The following is a 24,635-nucleotide window of genomic DNA, read 5'->3' as shown; positions in this document are numbered from 1 at the left end:
CCAGGAAAATAGGCAGCCTGCCAGGCTTGTGTGGCCTTTTTAGCAGCAATTAGAGAAAATATCCTGGCTTCTAGGGGACAGAAGAGGGAAAGGGCTCTTTTGGAGACTTTTGTGAAGTCAGTCCCTAATGGGATCAGACATCCCTGGGCAAGTTCAAAACCTTCTCTAGCTAGCTGGCTTCTCTAGCTCTATGGCAGTGTACCAAGAAACTTTTTCACTTCAAGGCACTCCCAAGCAATGAGAAACCTGGAGTGTGACATCCTCATTTGCTGAGGTGTGCTCTTCCCCTTTTGCCTCTGCAGTTCTGGCCCCAGGTTTCCGTGGCAGCAGTGATGTACAAAAAGAGCACAGTGGCTAAGACAGAGATTGCCTGCAGCTTTGCCTGTCCTTGCCTTTGTAAAATGAATTTGGAGACTTCCAGTAGAGATCATGCTATGTTGTATCCACAAACCCTGGCCTGAATGCTGAAATCATTATCAGTACAGACATTCAGCAAAGAAGATAAAACATTATTTGTACTTGCAAAAGTAGTTACTGGCTGCATGTAGATTTAGGATGTCTAAAAGGTAACAACTGGCGGTTTCTGGAGGACAAGGGAGGTGATTTGGGCTTCAGTACAAGTTGTTGGGTATGTCCTTACATTTGTATGACACCCAGGAGTGGGTTAATGACTTGGTGTGTGACTGGTCATGACACCTCTTAGAAGAGGTGTCTCATGCTGAGCTGCTGATACACATCAGAGGTTGAGAAATGCCAAATGGTGACAGAGGGCCAAAAGAACAAGGGAAAAAGAGGAAGAAAAGTTCTGAGGAACAGAAGGAGAAAATGGGGAACAAAAGATTTGATTTACTGAATGGCACCAGCACTTATCTCAGAGGTAGGATTAAGAACCAGTGGGAAGCTGAGGAGGAAAAGGAGATTCAGAAGTCTGGTGGTGATGAGTACATGGGATGTAGAGAGGGCTAAACATGAGATGTTTGTGTTTAGCAGAGATGGCACAAATCAGATGACATCTCATCTTTGATGGAGATGAGAAGGTTTTGGTAATGGTGGCTGGCTGCACATTCAGATGAAAATTATCAGGGAAGAAATGGGTCCATATTTGAACTTCTGCATCAGTTCTTAGCAGGCAGCTATCCACACTGGGGCTAAATTGTTGGCAGTCTAATAACTGAGACCATGGAATAAGTGGATATATGAGCTACAAATACCCCTCCTGTTTAGGGGAGCACAGTGAAGGGAAACCATTGCAACCTATGCTGTGTTGTAACTAAATGAAGAGTGCTGTCTGTCCAGCAGCTTTCTGGAAGAAAAGATGACATCTTTGGTGAGATCTTGTGTGAGCTTTTAAATTTCCTGCCTTTTTTATTTAATTTGTTTGAAGGTCTGCTCTTCCAGGCTCTGCAGTTTCTCTGCCTAAGGCAGAGAAGTACCTGGAGAAGTAGTGAGCTCCAGAGCCCATTTAAGCACATTTGCTTAAGAAAAGGGCTGCACTGAAATCTGTCTGTGGTGTTTTTTGTCAAAACTCCTGCCCAAATGTACATTGGTGATCACAGGCTGGCAGGTTTACTTACACTGTTCCACTGCAGTTTGGAGCAGAGAATCTGCATCAAAGAATTGATTTAGCATAGGTATGAAAAAGAGATATTAAAAGGTGTCATAATAACAACAGTGCAATGCAAATATTGTACTACTATGTTTAGAAGACAAAAGACATGTTACTAACAAAGAAGTTAGACTGGATGAAGCCATATGGCTTCAGCACACTTCCCTGTGGTACCACTGGGTCTGAACCAGGCACACACCCAGATTTCCAACCATGAAAATAGTGGCTATTTAAGCAACATCAGTTTTTGAGTATCAAAGGTGCTTCATATTTTCTATGTGTTTACTGTAATGCAAAATTATTTTATTAGTTCAGCTGGTTGAAATTTTCTCTGGGGAATATAAATCTGAAAAAACAAGGTTCTGCAGTTGTCTCAGGCTGTATGAAGGCAAATTATCATTTTTTGAAGAAAAACATATTTTAAGGATATAGGGAGTACTTAAATTTAAAAATGTCATATTTGTGTGAAAAATATTGCTTGTTTTCCAGGTAGACATCTTACAGTGTCTAGAGTCTATAAACTGATGATTTATTTTCCCTAACTGCAGGTAAGGAACATTTAATGAGCAGTGGATTTGGTCCCAAAAGAAGCTGGCTGTTTACCAACATTTTTACACCATTATGATGTTTTTCGAGACTTTTTTTTCTGTAAAATAAATAGAAAATGTAATTATGCCCCCTTCACAGAGCTTGTCAACAAAACCTTTCTAGGGCTAGTTAGAACTGCTTGATATCTGAAGTAAATATGGGTTATGCCCAGGTTAATTCTGTATATGTGGTGTGCTCTCAGAAGTTGTTTCTCACTGCTGGGAGTCTGGCCGCCCTGGTCTTGTGTCTCCTGGGGTTGGAAGGGGAATAAGAATTTAGGCTTCTCCAACTGGAAGAGGTTTTCCTGTGTCTGTGTCACCTCATAAACTTTAACTTGCCATTATAAAATTTGTTTGGTCATGGTCATGTTTATTCATAAATTGGAGTAAGAAATTAAAATGGTCGATTCCACTTTTTATAAGGCAGTAGCTAATTAACTCTACTCATATGCAAGAAAATGATTGTTTCTCAGGGTAACACTGAGGGCTGTTACTCAAAATTAACACAAACTGTATACAATTGAAAAAATGAAAGATTTTTGGATATATATTTTATTTGACAGTGGTTTAGAATATCATACAGTAAACAAGATTTCTGTAAAAGTTAATTTATCCATAGTGGTGCGTTTCATAAAAATAGTTGCTCACTTACAGCCTTTCTGTGACTATTAATACATGGAATTATATTTATAGAGATAGAGCTGTACAAGGTAAATTCACAGCTAACACTACACAGAAATATTATTTGGAATGGGGTTTAGATGATGTGCTGTCTTCACAGGTTATCGATTACAGCCGCATAAAGCAATTACTGCACAAGGAGTAGCTGTGAACTGTGCAAATTAGAGTTTATGCAAGCATAATCTCAACTGTTTTTCAGATTTCATTGTTTGCTTTCTTTATACATAAAAATAAGATACCGGGACGTGCATCTACACTACAGAAGCATTGTCCAAAATCAGATTCAATAAATTAATGGCAAATTATATTGGATTCTAGTTCAGGGGATAAAGATTTTTTTTTTTTCCATTAAATAAGAGTTTTATAAACAGCTACATGGATTTGTGCTTTTTTTGAAATTATAAATGGATTTTTCTTTCTAAAAAAAAAATGTCTGAAAGCTGCAAAATCCTTGACTTGAGGCTTTTCAAATAATTGGACAGGAAGAAACATGTCTATAAATTTCTCAGTCCAGTGCAATGTTTGAGACATACATTAATGTGCTAATTTCTTGGAACAAAGCCAATCTCAATCTAGTTTTTCAGCAGAGCATGTGAGGAACTAAGATTGCTAGTGAACAATAATTTTAAATACAAATTTTTGACAGTACTTAGCTTTATGATTTTTTTTAATTACCGATGTATTATTGCCCAGGATTTTGTTTTAATTTTGACAGACGAATAAGCATATGCACATTTACACAGACACACACACACATTTTGAAACAGGATTATGACTGGTTGACTGAACTCGGAGTTATTTCCTGTGAAGGCAGACTGGAATGTTTACCTGGCACTTAAGGCTTAAAATTCAAAACAGACAAGCAAGAAAGATAAAAACAAAAAGAAAAAAAATGGAGATAGGGAAAAAAATGGTAAAATGGAAACCATTTTAAAAATGGAAAAATACTGAATTTACTGAATGAGGACACCAACAACTGTGTTTCAGAAAGCAGTCTAATTATTGTTGACGTGTGCCTGAAAGGCACCTGCTCTGCCAAACTGAGGGGATGAGAGATGAGAGTGTCCTAAGTAAATGTGGATAGGTATGAAACATAGCACTGTTGATAAGTGATGCTATCATCTTCTGCAGGAAGGAAAGGCCTTTCCTTAAGGAAACTGCAGCTTTTTCTCTGTAGCACTCTTCCTTTCATTGCAAGGGCCTTGCAGATGCCTGGGGTTTGAGCCTGACCAATTGGTTTGTGTGCTACCTCGCAGGACTTGGGGAACCTGTAATAAATCACTTTTGATAATAATTTGCAAATACAACTCCACCTTAACTCCTTTCCAATGTACAGAAACATGGTTTGTTCACAAAAATGGCAGTAGAAATGGTATCACAGAAACTAATCCACTGGATTCCCCACTCCTCCCGTAGCGCCCAGTGAACTATGCTACAGGGTACCACGTGGACTATCCCAAAGCATTAACAGTGGAGATGTGTCATGGGTGTACAGTTCCAAACAATGCTTTAAAGAAACCCTTTAACCCCTGTCTAGATATGTCGAGAACAATTTATTTACAACATTTTAGCTCCATGAAAAGATCCTCTCTCGGTTTCAGCTTGCTCCGTGCAGTTTTATTTAAGGCGATGTTCCAGTTTGTGATTGCTCTAACTTGTTCCAGTTTCTTGATATAAAGTTTGAATGAAATCCAAGTCCTTCATGCAGTGGGAAAAAAATGCTAAAGCTACACTGCACTATCCTTCTCTGATGTACTGTCCTTCATATTGTTTTGGTTTCTTCCATAGCTGCCAAAGTCCCTAAAATGGAACTGGGACTTTAGGGTCGATTTTAAATCTCTGTGTTGACTATATGCTTTTGAACTTATTAGATACTGTGCACATTGTCATGGAATTACACACTAATGTTTTCATTCCTCAATGCTTTGTGTATATGTGTGATAGTTAAAATAAATTAAAACAAACCAATGTGAGACAAAAACTAAGAAGAATGTTCTGCGTCAGTTTGAGACAGTTAGAGGGCAACAGTCCCTTGCTTATCTGCTCATGGCAGAAGTACCAGACTTCAGGACGCTTGGTAGCTTGTCTGAGCCAGGGATTTTCCACGGCCCTGGAGAGACCGTTGCCTTTCGAACTGCGGTGTTGGTGCTGCGAGTGCTAATGGAGTGGAGATGTCCCTTCCTGGGGAACTCGCTGGGTTTCCCATCAGGGTCCCTCTGGCTGTGGTCCATATCACTTCCAGGTGAGCCGCAGCGGTTGCTACTGTATGTCTTGGTAGCTCCTGTATCCATCTTGACATGGTCAGGTGCTGCAGCTGACTTCTTCTCACTGGTGTTTGTGGATCTGTGATCTTCTTTTTTGCTAAGAGATCCTCCTCTCTTGCTTTCTGGCTTCCTCAGCCTCCCAAACTGTTCATCACTGGTTCCAGCACACATGTGCTCTCTTGCGCCAGCCTCGATCATAACGCTGTGTCCCACCACTTTGCTGTCTGAGGTGGGCCTGCCACCATCAGTGGTCTTATTTTTGCCTTCTGAATATCCTTTCCAAGAAGCCTCTTCGTGCTTTGACCTGTCTACCTTTTTAGGACTTGCTGACCTTTCTCTTTGTTCTCCTAACCTTTTCTTTTTGTGACCGTTCACCGAAAGCTCCTTTGGTTTCCTTACATCGTGTTCCCTCTTGATATCCCATGTTGGCTCTGGGCTTATCTGGTGAGAAGGGTCAGAGGGTGGGGCTATGTGTGATGAAGATAATGGTGAGATTATGTCATCGAGGGAAAGAGCTACTTCCGGCAGACCTGGGGAGGTGGCAGAGGGAGCACTCCAGGAGTTTGGTTCGTCTGTTTTAACAACAAAGAGAAGAGAGTTAAGGGAGTAGCAGCACAGAGTGTATTGCATAGGCACATGTATTGGGAGCAACACTGATGCCCGAACCATGTACCAGCCTTAAACCCCTCTGTTTCAGGTGAGGTGAAACTCCCTCAATTGTGGAAACCAGTAGGGAGAAAACCAAAAATAATTTCTCCACAAAAAAAAAAAAAAAAAAAAAAAAAAAAAAAAAAAAAAAGTACAGGAGACACAAGATCCACAAAGCTGCTAACTGCAAATGCTAGAAACCCTGGTCTTTTTTTCATACAGATTCTGCTTTCCTCTGCCTATGTTAAATTATTCTTAAAATAATAAAGGCACGTGCTCATGAAATCAAATAGCTTCTTTTGTAGCTGTATAATGGCTTTCTTAGCTGGGCAATATCAGTGCTGTCTCTGAGGACAAATGAGAAGGACTTTCTGCCATCTATTAAACATGTCCCTACAAGCATATAATAATTGACAAGAATTTGTAGCTTAGATAAGGTCATCATTGAATTCTGTCTCATATTTTTTCTGAATACATATAGTATTGCAGTGTTTATGGCCCCACAATTCTTACAGGGTACTTACACAGCTCTGCCTTTATATCACAGTGTCAGCTGCTGAGTCTCCTGGTTGTGCATTTTGAATTTCTCCTGGTTACTTAGCCTCAACACAATATGGTTGGATTGTGCAGATCCTGTTTAATTTAGCTAAATAAATGTCTCCTTTGCTGATTCACGATGATTTTCCTAATCCAAACCAGAATATTCTGGGATGCCCTTCTCTTGCATATACATCCTCATTTCTTTTGATTAACCTTCTGGCAGAAAACAAATTCATCGTGATTAATGACAGCATGGCTCCTATTCTTACCCGTCTACTTAGAGGTTAGAGAAATCACTGAACTTGGCTAATGTCATTCCCTATTTAGCTCCATTGCCTGGCTTTGAACAGTATGAGGAATAATCTGTCAGAGATGAAGGACTGTCTCAGGAATCCATGGAAACGAGGTAGAACTTGTGGCAAGAGCTGCATATTTTATGGGGGAGAAAATGTAACCTTCTAGCTAAAAAACGAGTGTGGTCTTCTTCAGGTCAGGACTAATATCTCTCAGTGATATCAACTGCCCTTTAAAAAAGTAACATGCATTTTTCTCAGTGCTATGGCTGCTTTCAAATTATCATGGAGATACACATTGTCTCGAAAAATGCAGTAGATTCTACTGCCCAGCCTGGGATATGCAGCTTGCTTGACTAAGACAGCACTGTTAAGTTAATAGCTGTATTGAGTGATTGCTGTCTTGCAGATAAAAATAGGAGAGACAATAGTGAGGTGGGTGACGTAAAGGGAGGGAGCAGCAGAGTTAGCTGAGGAGCTATTTATTTTCCCAGATGGTGTTTGTCATATGCTTTTGCATAATGAGCATATGTGTGGAGAGGATTAGCATTTGAGAGGGGTAGAAAGTACAAGTTCTGTGTAAGACAAATAAACATTGAGCTGGGAATCTAAATGGACTGAGGGTCTCAACTGAATTTAAAAAAAAAAGAAATCACACTTTCTTACCCTCCAGTTAAGGGTGACTAATGTACCATCTGCTCCCAGCTTGGCACTCAAGCAAGAAAAAATAAGAGGAAGACTCGTGCATGTAGAGTGATCAGCTCCTAGGAGCTTGTCTACAAAAAGCACTGACTTTGATGAGCTTGTTCTTTACTTCTGTTCGGCACCACCAACCTGGTACAGGACCACAGCATGTGCCTGATGGGGGAAGCACAGACCCCACCCTGGCTCTTCTTCAATCTGAAATCCAAAGGGTCTCGTTGTATTTAATACTTGAGCCAGGAACCATGTACAGAGTCCAAATCACTCAAACTATCCTGGGACTCAGCATAAAGCTGCCTATGTGCACCAGCAAGGTACCTGAGCCAGCTCTGAAGAAGCCACCTTGAGCTTTGGAGAATTAAGTTTATACTTTTCATGGCATTGTCATTCCTACCCAGGGTAGAGGTGGTGCCAAGGGCTGGACCAACGTATTTGTCTGAACTACAATCTTCTTTCCTAGTTGTCCATGAGATGTTTTTCACAGTTTTTCAGTGGCAGTGAAGAGCAGTGGGCCATTATCCAATCTTGTGTTAGGCTGTGAGAACTTCTGATTACAGAAATAGCCTGTTACTTTGGGTAGTATCAGCTGCACACCAGTAAAAACACCAAACAGCCGGGAGCAGCAGGATGCTTTTGGTTAACAAGACTGCTGCTGTGGAAAATGTACCACTATGCTCAAATCAGCTGTTTCTCCTCAGGAGGACAAACCAGGGGGTCACCATTCAAAATCAAGGTAGCAAATACCTCTTGTGTTTTTACTATTACTAGATTACTAGAGTAGAGCAAAGTGCAGGAATGTAAGTAATTTGTTGCTCAGAAGAAAAACCTTTTAAAGAGCTGTGTTCAAGATGTAAGGGTTCATTTGGATTTGTTCAACCAACACTAAAATGATTGCTTCTCCATAGCAAATATAAACAGGAGAAAAATGTAAAATTTTATCCTGCAGAGCAGTTAAACTAGTAATTTATTTTCATGATTATACTCAGTTTCTAGCTACATTTTTGAGAGAGTTGTTAATATTTCTGAATATTATTTTTCTGTTGGTCTAAGGCTTTTTATAAAATCTTTATGTTAATTGGGAACATAACCTACTTTTACTGTCTGTTATTCTATATCTCAAAGCATTTTGTAAACATAATAAACCAGAGACAGAGCACTGATTTTACTTTTTTCTTCCTTCACCTCTGGGAGGAACTGTAAACAGTATTTGTTTAACAGAGCATGAACTACTAATGCCCAAACAACTTGCAAGCAGAAGAGAAGAATATTGCACTCAATTGCAACTGCTGGAGAGATTTAGAAACAGTATAGTTTTCAACTTGCTTCTGACTTTGTGACCACTGATAACATCCTTACTTGTGAGAGAAATTGCTTTTCAAAAGTATACCTCTCACTGAACACTAATAGATGCCTGCCTTCCTTCTTTGAAGGGTGAAAATCTCCCTTGACCTACTAATTTAGACAAGACAAATGAGCTGGGAGCAGCACTATAATCTGTCACCATGATGGCATTACATTTGGTGTAGTTTAGTAGGTGTTTACTGGGTGGCTTTTAGTTTCCACAAATTACTGTGCCACAAGTTGGTGGCACTTCTCCATGGGATGTGTAAGAATGACTCACCTACGACTGGCTTCACTCACTCACAGGCAAAGGAGTAAATTGCTAACTGAGTAAGAGCCACCACAGACACAGGATCTTGAGAGTGTGGGAGGACAAGTGGGAGATGAACATAGCCATTTCAGGGGAAGAGTGACACAGGGAAAACATCAGGAGCAGAAGTTTTCTGTTTAAAGGTTTTTTTATTTGATGTAGAGCTGCCACATACATGAATTGTTTGTTGTGGTCTGTCAGCTCTCACACATTCAATGGAGTGGAAATGAGGATACTGCTCTCATGAGTCTATTTGATGCTGTCTTAACTGTTCTACCTGGATCCAGTGCTTTCTGATGGCTGAACCATGAGAAAAAGAACCCTGGCTTTAGTCCTAATAGAGAGGTGAGCTCTGTCCGTGGACCTCTGATTTGTGGCTAGGTTCTCCCTTAGGATCAAAATATTTTAGGTAATTGTTAAGTAATTTAAGAAGGACATGTGATTTTTCATCAGATATAATTATCCATAAAGTACTAATATTAATATTTTGAATATTTAGTAGTAAGAGTAGAAATTACATCACATTTTATTACTTAAGTACAATAAAATCTCAAGGACCTTTTAATTTTGAAATTATATTAATAATATGCAATATAGTAAAGCTTTGAACACTTTCATTAGTCTGAATGAAGTGTTTTCTGAAATGTCTAAGCAGCTGTTCTCATATCTTCCCAGAATTATTTTCCTAGGGAATCAAAGAGGGTTTGATTGAATAAAAAATATGTGTTTTATTCTTCCCCCCATCTTTTTGTCTGAAATTATGTATTGCCAGGAGGTGGCAAGCAGTTCTTACAGATGCTGCTAATAACAAAAATGAGACAAACTGTCCCCTGGTGAGTATCCACTTATGTTGGCAGTGCTACACCCGGAATGCATTTGGGTCTTTCTCATTATAGCTTGACATATCTTTGATGTTCCTGATTGCATTGGTCTCCTGAAGCTTTTCTTTAATGCTCTCTAAGGAGGGATATTTCAGAATATATAAAAAATCTTTAATCTTTCATCCTGACACTTCCACAGTCCAAACACACAGCACCCTTTGTCTCCTGAAATAAATGATTCTCTTAAGATTTCATGGTTAGAAAAGCTCTTGGTACTTTCTGTTCAACTATCAGCCTTATGGAAATGTGACACAATCTGCCACCCTTTCCCCCAGCCTCTCCCAGGAAGTGAGTGGCAATGGGCTCTGCCCCCACCTTACATCCTGCCTGAACTTCTAGCTATAAATTGTAATTCCTGTTAATTATTCAATGTGCTATGCAAATGTTTTCTCACAAATTGCCCTTTTCTTGGCTTAAAATTACACTTTGCTTGTCTCCCCTTCCATTGAACTTATCCACATTCAGATCCCTGAATACCAGTAGCCCTGGAAGAAAACACCAATGGGTTTAGGCACCTTCTGCTGTGATATGGTCTTTCCTTTGGTCAGTCACTGTGGGCAGATCCAGGTGGGATAAACCTTCCATCAATACTACTGCTCTTATGCTTCACAAAGATGGTAGCATGATATGGGTGCAAAATATTCTATGTATAGGAATTAGATACATGCCATATACATTTATAAAAATAAACCCAGGTTGTACTCGGTTATTTTAGTATATGAACTACTCCTTTCTCACACATGCAGTTGAGTATTTTGAAGTCTTGTTTCTGATATAATGAAAGCCTAATCTAATTATTTACTATCACAATGTAGCCATATTTATTATACCACTTGCCTGTTCGTACTCAACAATGTCATGGTGACTCTGAATGTTTAGATTACCTTATAAATATAACTTTAAATGTAGCTTTGCTCAAGAGTGGAATCTTTCTACTTTTTAGTAATTAATTTTTTTTGGCTCCACAAACTTTTTCCAAAGTTTGAGGATGGTTGCTCACGGTAATCAGAGTTAGTTTACAAATCACAAACATGCATCTGAGTCCTGACATCTTTCACTTCTAAATTTTGTGCTTGGCATTTTCAAAAGAGCAGAATGATTCATTAAAAAGGACTGATATTTGGTGTATGAAACAATGCCAGACCTAGTTTTTCTGTCCCCAAAGTCAGTGTGCATTTTTGGTTTTGTCACTGGCCTAATAGTAGAAAAGGTGGCCACTACTCCTATTACATGGAGCTATTGGTGGCATGGCTTCTGCAGATGTTCACAAGAACAAGGAGGTATGAATGATGAATGTAAGTGTAGTGTAAGTGATGAATACTTCTATCTCCTCTGGAAACTTGAAATGTTTAATTTTATATCCAAAAAATTCAGCCACTGACCTATTCCAACACTGGGAAGCACAACTCTACATCCTGCTTGGCTCAGGTCTTAGTGCCACTGATACTCAGATGCCCTACTTGTTTTCATCTTCCTGGTCATTACTGATGATCAACTGTTTAGTTCCTTTAGGCTCATTATATCCATCTTCCATTGTATACTTTACCTAGATATTAAATGGAAGATGCCCTAAATATTTTTGCAGCAGACACAGTGTTCATAAAGTTCTTGCAAGAGCCATTTAATGAGACTTTGAATGATCTCATCTCAGGTAAAATTCACTTTCATCACCTTTTCTGTACTCTGCTTAGAGGTTTGTTAGAGAAGTGCTTTCATGTTCAGAGATCTAATTTTAGAATTATTGCAACACTTCAGAAAGAGCAGATTGTTAGTTATGCTTGGAAGACCAAGTCTACAGAAGCTCAGGAGCTGATCTTACTTGGTGTTGGAGCTAAGGGAACAGAGAAAAAGGGAAAATTTAAACTTTGGTAAGGGAGGGCAAAACTTTATACTGCAAGGAAAAAAGTTTAAAAATTCTTTAGAAAAATGGTGAATGTTTTCTTGAAAAAAGAAAGCCACACACATTGATTTGTGTTTGCTTTAATCTGCAGCAAGCACTATGGATAAAAGCACTTTTCACTTTTTTATGTAATGTAGTCTTTAAGTATGGCTAAAAAAGAAACATGGGAAGCAATTGATCTGACTTGGAGGGTTCCTATTATTATTCTGCACTCGTTTTGATCCTACATTATTATAACCAGGGCATCATCAGTAAATCCCTTTCCCTGAGTTGGTTCTTTAATTATGGCACTGTTTCACCAGTATTTTACTGTCCTTACAACTTGAGATAATAATTTAATTGCCTTGCAGAGTCAGAGGGAGAGGTGTCTCAGAAGATCTCTGGAAATAGATGTCTGCTCTTCTGTTGAACATGTACACAACCAATGCTGGGGAGTTCCTTACAGGAAACCCTTTGGAGGCTGTAGATCAAAGCTGAGTGGATGAGCACAGAGATTTACACCCATCACCCCATATCAGGTCCTTTTTAGGAAACAGAGGCTACTGCAAGTAAGTGCCCTGACACCTTTCAGCTGACACAGGAGATAACTAATGAATTCAGAAACACTCAGACTTTCTGCCATGGAGAGCAGTGGCCTGGATTGTCTGGGATGATCCTGGGGTGCTGCTTTAGCCCTTTCTTGGTTACTCTGCCATTGTTCACCTCTTAAATATAAATTGCATCTATAAACAATTCACTGTGATTTTGTAATAGTGCCTAAGCTCTGCATCATTTTTCTACAGTGATGCTTTCTACAGCATCACTCTAACCTTACAACAGGGTTGAGACTTTGACACTGCCCTTACAACTGCAAGAATAAAAAGGGGTAATTTTTCTATGCAGAAAAAAGCTATCCAAAGCACAGGATGGGAGAGGGGAAAAAATAAGGAGCCACACCTATAAGAAGGTTGCATTTTAGAAACAGGTAAATTAATGTAGTAAATCAGTTTACTAATTTACTGTAATAGTCTTCTGGCTGTAAATCTTAAGGCCAGATGGTTATGGGTACACAGTTTACCTCTCATTCCAACATCCAGTTTAGATTATTCCATAGATATGATTCTAATAAACAGTCCTATTAAACTAAATATTCAAATCATTGTGATCATCAGTCTGAGCGAACTTGGTGTGAAAGACTGAAATGCTGATGGTTAATGACTCAAAAAAATTGTCCATCTGCAAAAGCAACAGGTGCTTTGCTGAGGATGTGCAAGGTCACAGCCCGGGAGCAGAGCAGGTGTGCACAAATGTTTGTTTAGGGACAAGCTGGATTTTGAGCCAGATAAGAGAAGAAGCTGATAAGAAGCAGATCCTGTGAGGTGGGGTAATACTTTTTGTCATGCCAATGTCCTCCCTTACACAACTGGCTCAACTGTAAAACCCTTCTGGGGAAAGTATCAGGACATTCACATTATTCATCCCTTCTGATGGGGCATAACTGGCTCAACTACAATGATGTGAGAGACAGCTGTCATGCCTTAGAAACAACCTTCCTTCCTTCCTTCCTGCCTTCCTGCCTCATTTTCTTAAGTGATATTTTTATGCTTTTACACTGATATATTACTATAGGTAAAATAATAAAAATGGCTTCATACCTGCTTTTAATTTCAACCAAATTGTTCTAAAATAAACACTATATCTATATCTATCTATCTATCTATATATATTAATAAATACTGTTCATTCAGTGTTCCTTCACTCTAATCCCCCCCAAGGGATCTATTAACAAGCACTGCAGTTACCCTTGCCTCCAGGGACAGGTTGTAACACTTGGTAAATTAGATTTTTCCTTGAATCAGGTTAATCCATCTGCATAAATGTTGCAGGATTACTAATACTGAAAGAGCTGAAGTGAAGAGCAGCAGCCTGCATGGGGCTTTTACCCTCCACAGGAAGCTCCTCACTCCTATGTCAATGCTGTATCAATGTCTGTGGACAGCTTAAGTACCAGCCCTGAGTGATGCTGCTCCAGCCACACATTATCAATCAATAGGTCCTCCAGGTGGTTTGGTGCCCTTTTTGAAGTGCTGAGCATCTCACATATTTATCAGATCAGAGCTACTCAGGCAATGCTCATCCTGTCAACGAAGAAGGTTTTATTTTTTCTGTGTGGTCAGGCAGCAGAGTAGAACTGGAGAAACCTCAGCAGTTCTCTCCCAGAGCCCTGCTGGAACTGGAAAAACTACACTGGAAGTTACTGTATAATTAAAAAAGATAATGACTTTCAAATTAGTTTTTATTAATAGAATTAAGCCACATTAAGTCATAAAAGGTGTTCATAAATATGTTAATAAAATGTGTGGTATTAATGAAAAACATTCTGCAGAGACTGAATAATTTAAGAGTTGGATATTACACACATAATTAAAGTTAAATATTAAAATTATTAATTATCACAGCTAAAATGGGCATTAACAGTAGGCATTGCATTCAGTCAGGTCAACAAATAGCTGTCATTATTAAAAGCATGTAGATAATAAATAAAATTTACTTAATAAGTGAGGAATTCAGAGCATTTTAACTGTGTATGACATGATCCTAGAAAGTTGTTTCTGGTGGGCACTGGGATCCTCACTCTATGAGTGAGAGCAGGATCTTAAGCAAAACACTAGGTTTGAACTCAGTCACAAAGCTCATGAATAAGTCCTGTTCTGCTTAGGGTGGAAGCTGCAGAAGTAGTTTAGTGTCCCTTCAGAAAACTTTTTGACTGGAGACCTTTAGGCAATGAAGACACAGAGCTGACTCTGGGACCACACCTGCTGTCAGGGCTGTTGTGGTACCTGATATCTTTGGAATGCTGAGACAAATTTATCTGAAAACTCCATCATGAGATGGAAGTGCATGAACAAATGAATTTTACATTTTAATATTCAGTTCCTAATAAGTAAACACAAATCACGAGTTAGGCATTGGTTGGAGAGTCACAGTTACCTCATACTGTCAAAGTAAAAAACCAAAAACCCACATTTCATTTTCTGGGTTTTTTTTTTCCCCCCAAGCTAGTAATAAGAAGCTCTAAGAAATCTGACAGAAGCCATGACCTCTGCTAACCTTTTCCCGTGGTTGGGCCACAAAGCATCAGCCAGGAGTTGCACCATGAATGGTGGAGCAAGGACAGAGGCAGGACCTGCAAGTTCCTCTAAGGACAGAGCTTGTCTTTGCCTCCTGAGTGGTTGGAATAACAGATTTTTGTGTCACTCCCTGCGTGATCATTTACACTCATCATATTTCTGATGTCAATGAGGAGAGATCATGAGAAGCCTTGTTAATGTAGTCTTGGGTATCACAGAGTTAGGCCACTGGCAAGGCTCTTTGACACAGGGATTGGGTGATACAAGAATATTCCTGTGTGCCTTCACAGTGTTCCCTTTGGAACAGTGGCAAGGACACCATCACAAACACGTTGGGAAGATAACGGAGTAAGAACAAGGTGCGGTGATGCAGTCGTGCTATTAATTGGGTTCTGTGGCAAATGAAAGGGACTGAGATGAGCAGCAGGAGAGGGATTTTCTGGGATATTACACTGCAACAGCAGAAGACTGGACTTAGTCCCAGGGCAAACTGCAGAGACATGGTAATTTTTACTGAATTCCTATTTCACCTATTTATTACATTACATGAGGAAAGGAAAAACTGATGTTGTGGAGACAGAGGTATGGCTGCACTCTCTCAGGTCTTGTGCTTTGGATGCTTATCTTCCAGTATTGTCAACTGAATTGAAATACAGAGAGCTGTGAAAATAAATGTTAGAAAAAGATTTGTGGGTGTGGCTTGCCCCTTCTTTGGGAAGTCTGCTTGCCAGTTTATGTGAACCAAACCAGGGATTATATTTATGCATTTGTATTTTTGCTGTAATTATCTACACTTTACACCACATTAGTAAATCTTCTCCAGAATACTTCATTAGAATAATTAAGCTTTAATTATAAGAGAACTTGCTCAACAACCTTATTAATAAATCTTTGCTCAGATGTGGGGGGACACTACCAATTTTGGCATGTATTAGCAAGGCTCTGCTTTAGTAATAATATTGAGTAGTCAACTAGGAATTTTAATCTTTAAAGTGCTTCTCAAGCATTAAATAATTAATCTCCATAGCACTCCCATGAGATAGGTAAGTAAATATTACTGTCCCTGTTATACAGATGGGGGAAGCCTGGGTTAGACAATTCAACTAGACTGGCCTGAATCCACTGGGAGTGTAATTGCCAAAGCAATGTTTAGGACTCAGTATTTTTGCATTTAAAAAGTGAGGAAAAGTTATTGCCCTCCTGGAAGCTCAAAGTCATTGCCACAGACTCAAAGTGTCATGCCATGTATCCCTGTTTCTTTCAAGGCCATTTTTTCTATTTTTATATCAAGGGATAAAAGGTCTGCATATCTTTTGAAATAGAAATTTGCTATAAGACAGAAATAACTATATGCACCCACTTATACATACACATCCACTGTTATTTAATAGAAGGATGTTCTACTTTTCTGCCAGCTGCTACATATTTATTAAATACTAAAGACATGTTTGTAAAACAGGTTTTAATATTCAATTTTGCCCTTGAATAGTTTTTACCCATAGCAATAAAACATTCTAGAACCTTTGGGAACCCATATTCAAATTGCCTGATGGTTTTAGACTAATTTTATTAACCAGTATATTGGTTCATTTAGTTAGTTGTTTTTTTTTCTTTTTTTTTTTTTTTTTTCTTTTTACACACCACAGGTTCCTGAAATTAAGTTGGTATTACTAGAAATAAGAAGATGGTATTGGAAATGCAGCAGGAATGCGAATGAATGTTTGCAGTTCCAGCAAGGTGGTCACAGGCAGAAAGGGCACTTTTCCAAAATGACTATTGATTTTTGCACTCACATCAGATAAATGATATATAGGGTAGTTCAAGTTTCAAACAGCACCCAACCTTAGCTCTGGAGATTTACAAAATGAGCATTAAAAAAGGATGAACTGGATTATCTGATCAGTACTCTGAACAGTTAGGAGTATCTGGCTTCAAAGTATAGGCCAAGATGCTTTAGCCATTTATGAGACAAATGTAAAAGCTCCAGACATTCTAATAGAACTAGAAAAATCAGTTTGTAGCAGACTGCAAACTGAAGACTTCTGCAGGATATAACTACATTCAAACAATAACCTCACAGTATGAGCTCCCAATTTTTAATCTATTTTTTTTTCAAATATAAGTGCAATGGTCACTAATAAGGACTACCAAACCCGTGGTGCAAGGAAGCACAGGCATTTATCACTTGATCTGGAAGTACCTTTCAAACTGCCTGCATCTCTCCTGTGCTATATCTAAGTTCAAGCAAGCCTGCTGATCATCTTCCAGAAGTGATTATTTATACAAAAGGGAAAAATTCCTTGGGGTGAGATGAGATCTTATAACAGACTGCTCTATGATGTTATGGTGGGGCCTCTCCTAAGGCATACTAGAATGGACAATTTATCTGCTCTGCATCAGGAAATTTGACTCCTTTCTCAGTGCTCTAATGAATGGTAGCACAGCCACATCAAAATGGGCTTGGTATGAAAATTTTTCCCCTCCAAATTCTTTCATTAAAAACACCTGAAATTGAGATATTTTATAGTAAACCTATTTTTATTTGACATGACACTGCTTTTTTATCAATCAAGTACTTCAGTTTTGGTGTTGACCAGAACTAAAATTCTTTTGATTTTCTGGATACACAGAGAAAAAAATTCTGTTGCAATGTTTCCTGCCAAATAAATGAGAGGCATTCACAGCTGGGTGACTCTGCAAAATAAACTTTAGCTATATTTATAGAATATTTACATTTCTACTTATTTCAGGAAAGAGACTTATTTCCTGTGTAGGTTTTTCTATAGGAGGAAAAATAAAGATGATGCGCAGAAAGTTGAGGTTAGAAATATGTAGAGCTTGCATTGGAACTGCAGTTCATTGAGCTGAACACTGGGACTTGTAAAATGGCCTTAATGCCTGCCTGAATATCTAACCTCTCTGAGCTATGGTTAACGAAGAGCAAAACAGAGGTAATGTGATAATACAGGGAATGATGGAATTAACATTTCTATATGATGTAGGAACTTTGTGGCTAGGGAGTCCCTGATGGTGACATACACACCTGAAATACATGGGAACATTTCCAATTAGCCTCCACTCTGCAGAGTCCAGTTCTACAGCAGCAAAGCAAAATGGATGTGTCTGTGTTCAAAAAAATCTTATTTATAGACACAGACTGGAAATCAGCTCTAAATGGAAACACATTGTTCAGATTACTGGATCTGCATGCACAAGAGTGGTAACTTAAGCCCAGTCTAGTGCCTGGTTGTTGGGGGCAGGAATTCTGTGAGCATCACACTGGAGGAGCTGCTTGAATCTCAAAGGCAGGAAGACATCTCTGGGTATCTTTCCCTTTCTATTTCCAGTCTGTCTCCTTCAATGTGTGAGACTGTCCTTATAATTGTAGCAAATGCACTACATTGTGCAGAGTCAGCAGCAGACAGAGCTGAATGCATCTGGACACTGCTGTGTTTTCTGTGATGACAGCAATCAATAGATTGGAAAATAGAAAAAAAAAGTTTTTCTTTTCCTTTGCTTTCCAGGTATCACATCTGAGCCCTGGCTCTGTATTACAAATTAGGTGTATCTGAACAATCTGTGCAGTTGGATCTGATTCCATGAAGAAAATTGCTTGAAATCAAGGGCAAAGAGCTTTGTGTAAATTTAGCATAACCACAGGGTTTAATAAATGAGCATTGCCTTACAGCACATTTCAAAATGTGTTCAGTTTTACATTTGTTATTTATTCAAGAGGCTGCACATAAATATTATTTGAGATCAGCACTTAACTTCCACCTTCATATTGTTAATATTTTTGCAAGCCAAGTGCCATAAAGAGGAGGGAAATTTTGGCTTAAACTCAAAGATCTTCTACCTGAAAAGTCATATTCAGAAGATAAAATTTTGTCATGAGAAAAAATGGATTTAAAGCAGACCTTTGCACTAGCAGCAGTGTAACATGCAAAACTCATTATTTAGGATATTAAAATACATTTGTAGAATGCATAGCTGCTTTGATGTCTTGGATAATCAGTTATGAAAGAAAAACCGTAGAAACTATTAAGTGAGCTAACATGTAAGAAAAAGTTGGAAAATACTCTATTAACAGTTGTGAGAAACAAAATGTATTAGAAAGATAATATACATGCAGAGTTTACAAACCGTGTCTTTAGGGTGGCCCAATAAGTAGAAATATGGGGACCCATGCTTGTCACTTTTCATGCACATGGAGAGACTGGAAGGTACCATTCCTAAAGGAAGGGGAGGAACAGCCTAGGACCAATCATTAGAATTAACAGAACCAGTGACATACAGACATTTTATTATTGTTAGAGCAGAGAATTCTTAGTAAGTTTAGAACAACTGAGTGAAAAGCTTATATGTAACAGGAAAGAAGTATTTCTGTAAAGATAAGACAAATAAGCATGCTGTAAGTCTAAATATTAGTAGATTATTGAAACTACTGTACATATATATTCAGGACATAGATTCACCTGGTCTATGGATATGGAGTACATCTTGAGGTGCTTCCTGAAGGAGTCATAACAAATCAAAAGCAAAGGGTTTAATGCATTTAAGAACTGTGCCAATTTATTTGTATGAAAAATCCTTGTATTGGTATCAACTCTGACATTTTTGGTTTTTTTGCTGGGGTAGTGCTGAAGCAGGAGATGAGACTTTTTTCAAGGCCCTTCAAAAATGACTTATTGCTAAGTAACTTGTTGCTTTTATCTCTTAACCAGCAATTTGCATACACTGAAACTTTAATCTTCCTTAAACATCCCATACTGAATCTAAACCCTTGTTCTGTAAAACCTCCTATGTGTAATGAGCCCATGGGGTGAGCTGTGTACACAAATTGGCACTGCGTGAAGAAACAGAGATTCTAAAAATACACAATGCAACCCCAGGACATGTATGCTAATAAAGCCAAGAAAAGGAGGGGAAGAGAGGGAAAGGGACCATCATTGTGTAGGTCCATAAAGCACCAGCCATCATCACACAATGCAGATCCCTTGCTCTTCAAACCTCAGTGAGTCCAGCTCTGTGTATCTGTTAGTACCACAATGTGACCTAGAATGCTCAGGACCAGATCCAGATGTCCAAGATAGGGCAATGAAAAAATTGTCCAAATTCTCCATGTAAATGGGCTGGAGTTTCTAAAACTTATAATTTCCTGCAGAAGTTCTTAAGCAACTTAAAACAAAGTGAAACTTGATAGAAATCTTATATCAAACCTGACAGATGATTTTGTAGTCCTAAAAGTAGGAAGAGAAACAAGTTAATTTATTTCAGATGCTCCTTACAGGTGAAATTCAGTGGTTTTGCTCCCTCTGCACTACCAGACAGAAAGCAATGGGGGCAGGGGGTTATGGCTTGCTGGAGGGATGGAGTCCACCTATAGGTGCTAACCTGCCTCAGCCTTCTCCACCTTTACACCCTGTTGGCAGTCATTTGATTATAAGACTCATTGCTTTCAGAAACTTCTATGAACTTACATATTTTAATGTACTGTGAGTAATAAAATTTCAAGTCAGGAAAGGCCAGGAGAAGTAAGCCAGAAAAAACAAGCTGCCAGGAGTTCTGGGACTAAGAGTGAAACCACAGTCTTTCCTTGGGAACTTCCTCCAAAGACTTCCTCCTTCCTCTAGAGAAAAGACTAGGTGTTGCCACAAAAAAACGTAATTTTCTGGGGCTGATCAATCATTAGAGGTAACTTGCTTCTTGCAGAACTCACAGCTCAATAGAGAGACTGATTTGTCAGCTTTACTCCTCTTGAACTTCACCATTTTGGGATTTTGTGAAAAGTTTTCCTGCATTTTGCTTTTAAGGATGATGCTTCATCCCAGTGTTTGGCTATGCAAAGTACTTGTCCTTCTCGTGGTGTTTCTATAGCTATGGCTAAAGCCTGGATTTCATGAGCATCTGTAACGAGGCTTACACAGTGTGAACAGATAGATTTTTAGAACTGCTGCACACCCAGTAGCTCCTGCTGAAGTCAGTAACCCCTTAGCTAGGTGTACACACAGGAAATTAGACAGCCACTGCAATGAATACCTTGATCTGTCCCTTTATTCAAATTGTTTTTCATGCTGGTGGGGGAAGTGCTCAGTTCTGCAGTGATGACTCTGGGCTTTGTGTTCTGTGACATGAATGAAACCTCACACCCTCTGCAGCCAGACTTCCCAGGCATAAAGTGCTTTTTGGGATCAGGATTCCCAGCAGTAGTTCTAGTCTTTCTTGCACATTAATATGATTTCTTAGTATGACTTGGTTCTCTGGAGAACTCAGCTGGCAGACTATTTCCTATGAAACATGATACTGATGTTCTTTGGGTTTGGATGAGCTGTGATAATTCACCTCCTGTGGCAGCACAGTTCCTCAGGCTATCCTTATTCTCAGCAAACGTGTTCTGAGATGCTGGGTGATAAAACACCTGTTTCCAACACTTCTTTTGTTGCACCCTGCTGTGAAATCAGCTATAGTTTTGAAGCATTAATCATATCTGAGCTCCTTTGCTTACATTCTGATGGCAGTGTGCACTACAAGGGGATTTCTGCCTCTGAAATAGTCTGTGATTTTTGGCATTTGTTTTCAAGCAAAATCAGCAGCCAGAATGGAAGTAAATGGTGGATTTGCAGCACATGATTTCTTACCCTAGGTTTGAACAGTGCTTCAGCTCAGCCAGAATTTTCCAAGATTAGAAATGGACAGATTTCCAGGCAGTATAAACTGACATAACTCATTCAGGACATTTACATCCTCAAAGCAGCTCATTCTTGCTTTCTTCACTAGGCGCTTTCTTCTTTTCAGTGCACATTCTTTTCTTTCACAAATCACTTTCTTATTACTGATGACTTTTCCTTAACACAGCTTTTACTGGTTTCAATCACATCATCATTTGGACACTGACATATCTTGCACTTAAGTACGTACCACCATACTTTGTACTAGCAGAAACATTGCACTGGAGTTTAAAGCACAAGGAAAATCAAGAAGCTGAAGACTGAAGACAGAAAGGTGATAGTCCTGGCTGGCTGGTTTAGGTAGCTCTAGATAAATGTTCTCCTTTTTAGTGCTGTGAATCTGAGTGTTTCTGCTGTTGGAAAGGTCTTTAATCATAGCATTACTAAACCTGACTTGGGAAGTCCCTGGCCATTTTGCCTGTCAGGGACTGAGAGGCAATATCCAAGAGAGGACTCTGGTGCACTTGTGCTATTGTTCTGTTTATCCCAAGGCTTCTGCTGCACACCACCACTGCAGTCCCAATACTCTGTCCTCCAGCCCTGCATTTTTATACTCAACTAAGTACTATTTCCCACTGATGCTCTCCACATCTGGACCCTGATGAGTATAAGAAATATTTCTGACATGTACTTGCTTAAAAAAAGCCCCCTGATTATTTCAGGAAAAAGAACTCCAATTAGTCTCATTACATCTCAGCTGTGGAATTCTGGTTGAAGAAAAAGGGAGCTACTAAATACTGACTAGTTTATCTGCTGTCCTCAGGACCACTTTGTCTTCAAGCCTACTGTCACAATCTTCCCTGCATTCAGTTTTACATTATTTGGAAAAGATGTTTCTGGAGGTCTCTGACAGATGTTCTTCACAGCATGACAACTTAACCTTGAGATCTGGCCTCCTTGAGATGTGGACTCCCATTTTAATTGGTTCTGTTAATTTCTGTTTTAACTTTCTAGGCAGGCTGCTGTTGGAATTTAGGTGCACCTTCTGCTTCTTCTTAGACTACTTCTTACACCTTTGGCAAATGGCCGAGGGAGGACTTAAATTATTTCAGTCAATTTCAAAAGGCGTCTTATTGTGCTTCCATTGTGCCTCCAGACTGGACACAATTCTAACACTTCTCTGCCTGCATAAAGCACAGACGAAGAACTGCAGATGTGCAGATGTTTTCCTTTGCTGTGATGCTCTCTGCAGGTTGTATGTACACTATGAAGTAACTCCTGAACACTTTTACTCCTTTTTCAGTGCAGTACGAAAAAGGGGCTTTCAAGCACAGCTACTTAGTTCTCCTCCTGTATGGAGCTGTGAGCTGGAGATGCAGCTTGGAAAATGGTCTGATTAAACAGCACTTCCTGGTAGCAACTTTTATTTCTCAGTAATCTGCATTTATAAACAACCAATGTTAAGTATTCCAAATGCCTTCCCAAATGGCGACCTTGGCTTTAAACGACACTGTGAAGTCACCTTGTTGCTTTCTGTTAGCACTAAAAGCTGTGTCTGGATTTCTACTGGTTTATATGTATTTTCTACTCATCATCTTCTGTAGAAGGGAAGACTTGTGCACATTTTGGGAGATTTGTTTTCCTAATTCAATGATACTTACATGGAAATTTTTTTTTTCTTTTTTTTGTTGTTTGTTTAAATTTATTTTTTAAAATTTTGTTTTATTTTTATTTTCTACAGGAATAATGTAAAATTTTATAAGGTTATATAAATAATTGAAATTTATTTTGGATTTAAGTGCCATTTGGAACAGGGACCTTAAGAAATTCAGATCTGAAATGGGTCTGAACCGCAACTGATTCTTTGCTCCTCATAGCCTCCTGGACCTTCCTTAGCTCAAATTGTTTTCTGAGGAAGCAGAGAACTGGTGGTATACAGTTCTGCTATTTGAGAAGGATTACTACCACTATATCAGTCCTGGACATTTGTTTGTTCTTTCATTAAAAATGATGCACCTCTCCCCATAAAACAGTTTTGGAGGTGACCTGAATTTCTGTTGGAGGTCTCTCTGAAAGGATTGCACACTAGTTAAAATTGATTTTCAATATCTTAGTATCATTTTATCAGAGCCCCTGAAAGCCATTTCTGCTTTGCTTCTACTCACCAAAAGTATAAATCATTAATTTTATTACCAGATGAGTGGGTTATGGCCCATCTTTTCTGCCTTTATTCAGAAGCTCTTGAAAGTTGTAAAAAATGCAGCATACACTGTCCTGAGTATTGGCTTAGCCATAGAATTAGCTCTAGTTTAGAGAAGAAAACAGTGCAATTACCATGTGTATTGACAAGTGGGAAAGAACTGAATTTCATTGCAGCTGACTTTGACAGAGGTATTGAATTTATGTTGGCAACAAAGGCTCACCTGAACCTATAGTTAAGCCTAAGTATTTGAATTTTTATGTGATTGTAATTTCTGATTCTAATGGGAAAGCATTCTGGAACTTCAAAACTAAAAGAGTTTAATAGAGTTTTGGACTTCCTAGAATAAAGAAGTTAAGGACTTTTCATTAAAAAAATAGCCCTTCTCCTAAGAGATTTAAGGCCCAGAGGTGCACATCATAGAACTTACATAAATATAGGAAATTGTTACATCATGCTATAAAGTATGCCCTGATTTCAGTTTTCAAAAAAACTTTGTCTTTGAAATTACCTTCAGATAATTAATTTTTATTTTTTTGTCATTTCAGTTATGAAATAAGGTTTCTATATTGTCTAAATGACTCACACTTTTTGAAATACTTAAAATGTCCCAGAAGTCCCTCTGAAACAAAATATAAGAAGAATAGATCCTGTTTTCTCACCACAATGAGCAAAATCTCATGTTTTAAATTCAGAATTGGCTTCTAATTGATCAGCCCTGTATTTTATCAGAGAGAATACAATGGGTGAAGTAGTCAAAGAAAGGAGTACATTCTTGATAATGCATAGTTTCAGCCTGAGCCACTCAATTGCATGGCAACAAGATCATCTGCTGTGACTCAAAATGTGCAGAGAAGTACCAATAAGGAAGAAATTCCAATAAAGGAAGAAAAGGAGAGTTTAT

The 24,635-nt window shown here is 38.8% G+C and overlaps 1 protein-coding gene across 12 annotated transcripts in view; it reads right to left on the bottom strand.

The window, feature by feature from the left end:
• Nucleotides 1–2,725: 2,725 nt before the first annotated feature.
• The window catches only part of MAGI2 (membrane associated guanylate kinase, WW and PDZ domain containing 2), a 702,680-nt gene continuing 680,770 nt past the window's right edge, over nucleotides 2,726–24,635 (bottom strand). For 8 of the 12 annotated variants that reach the window (XM_015627310.3, XM_015627304.2, XM_015627303.3 and 5 more), the window contains one exon: nucleotides 2,726–5,710. In XM_015627310.3, coding sequence (XP_015482796.1) covers nucleotides 4,911–5,710 — 800 coding nt within the window. In that variant the 3' untranslated portion in view covers nucleotides 2,726–4,910. Of the gene's footprint in view, nucleotides 5,711–19,006; nucleotides 19,118–19,338; nucleotides 19,376–24,635 lie in introns of all 12 variants that reach the window. The other 4 variants (XM_015627312.3, XM_015627314.3, XM_015627313.3 and 1 more) reach the window with 3 other exon arrangements.

Source organism: Parus major, chromosome 1A, assembly GCF_001522545.3.
Source record: "Parus major isolate Abel chromosome 1A, Parus_major1.1, whole genome shotgun sequence".
Lineage (NCBI taxonomy): Eukaryota > Metazoa > Chordata > Aves > Passeriformes > Paridae > Parus > Parus major.
Note: the sequence above shows the minus strand (reverse complement) of the source record. Positions and strands in the feature narration are given on the sequence as shown.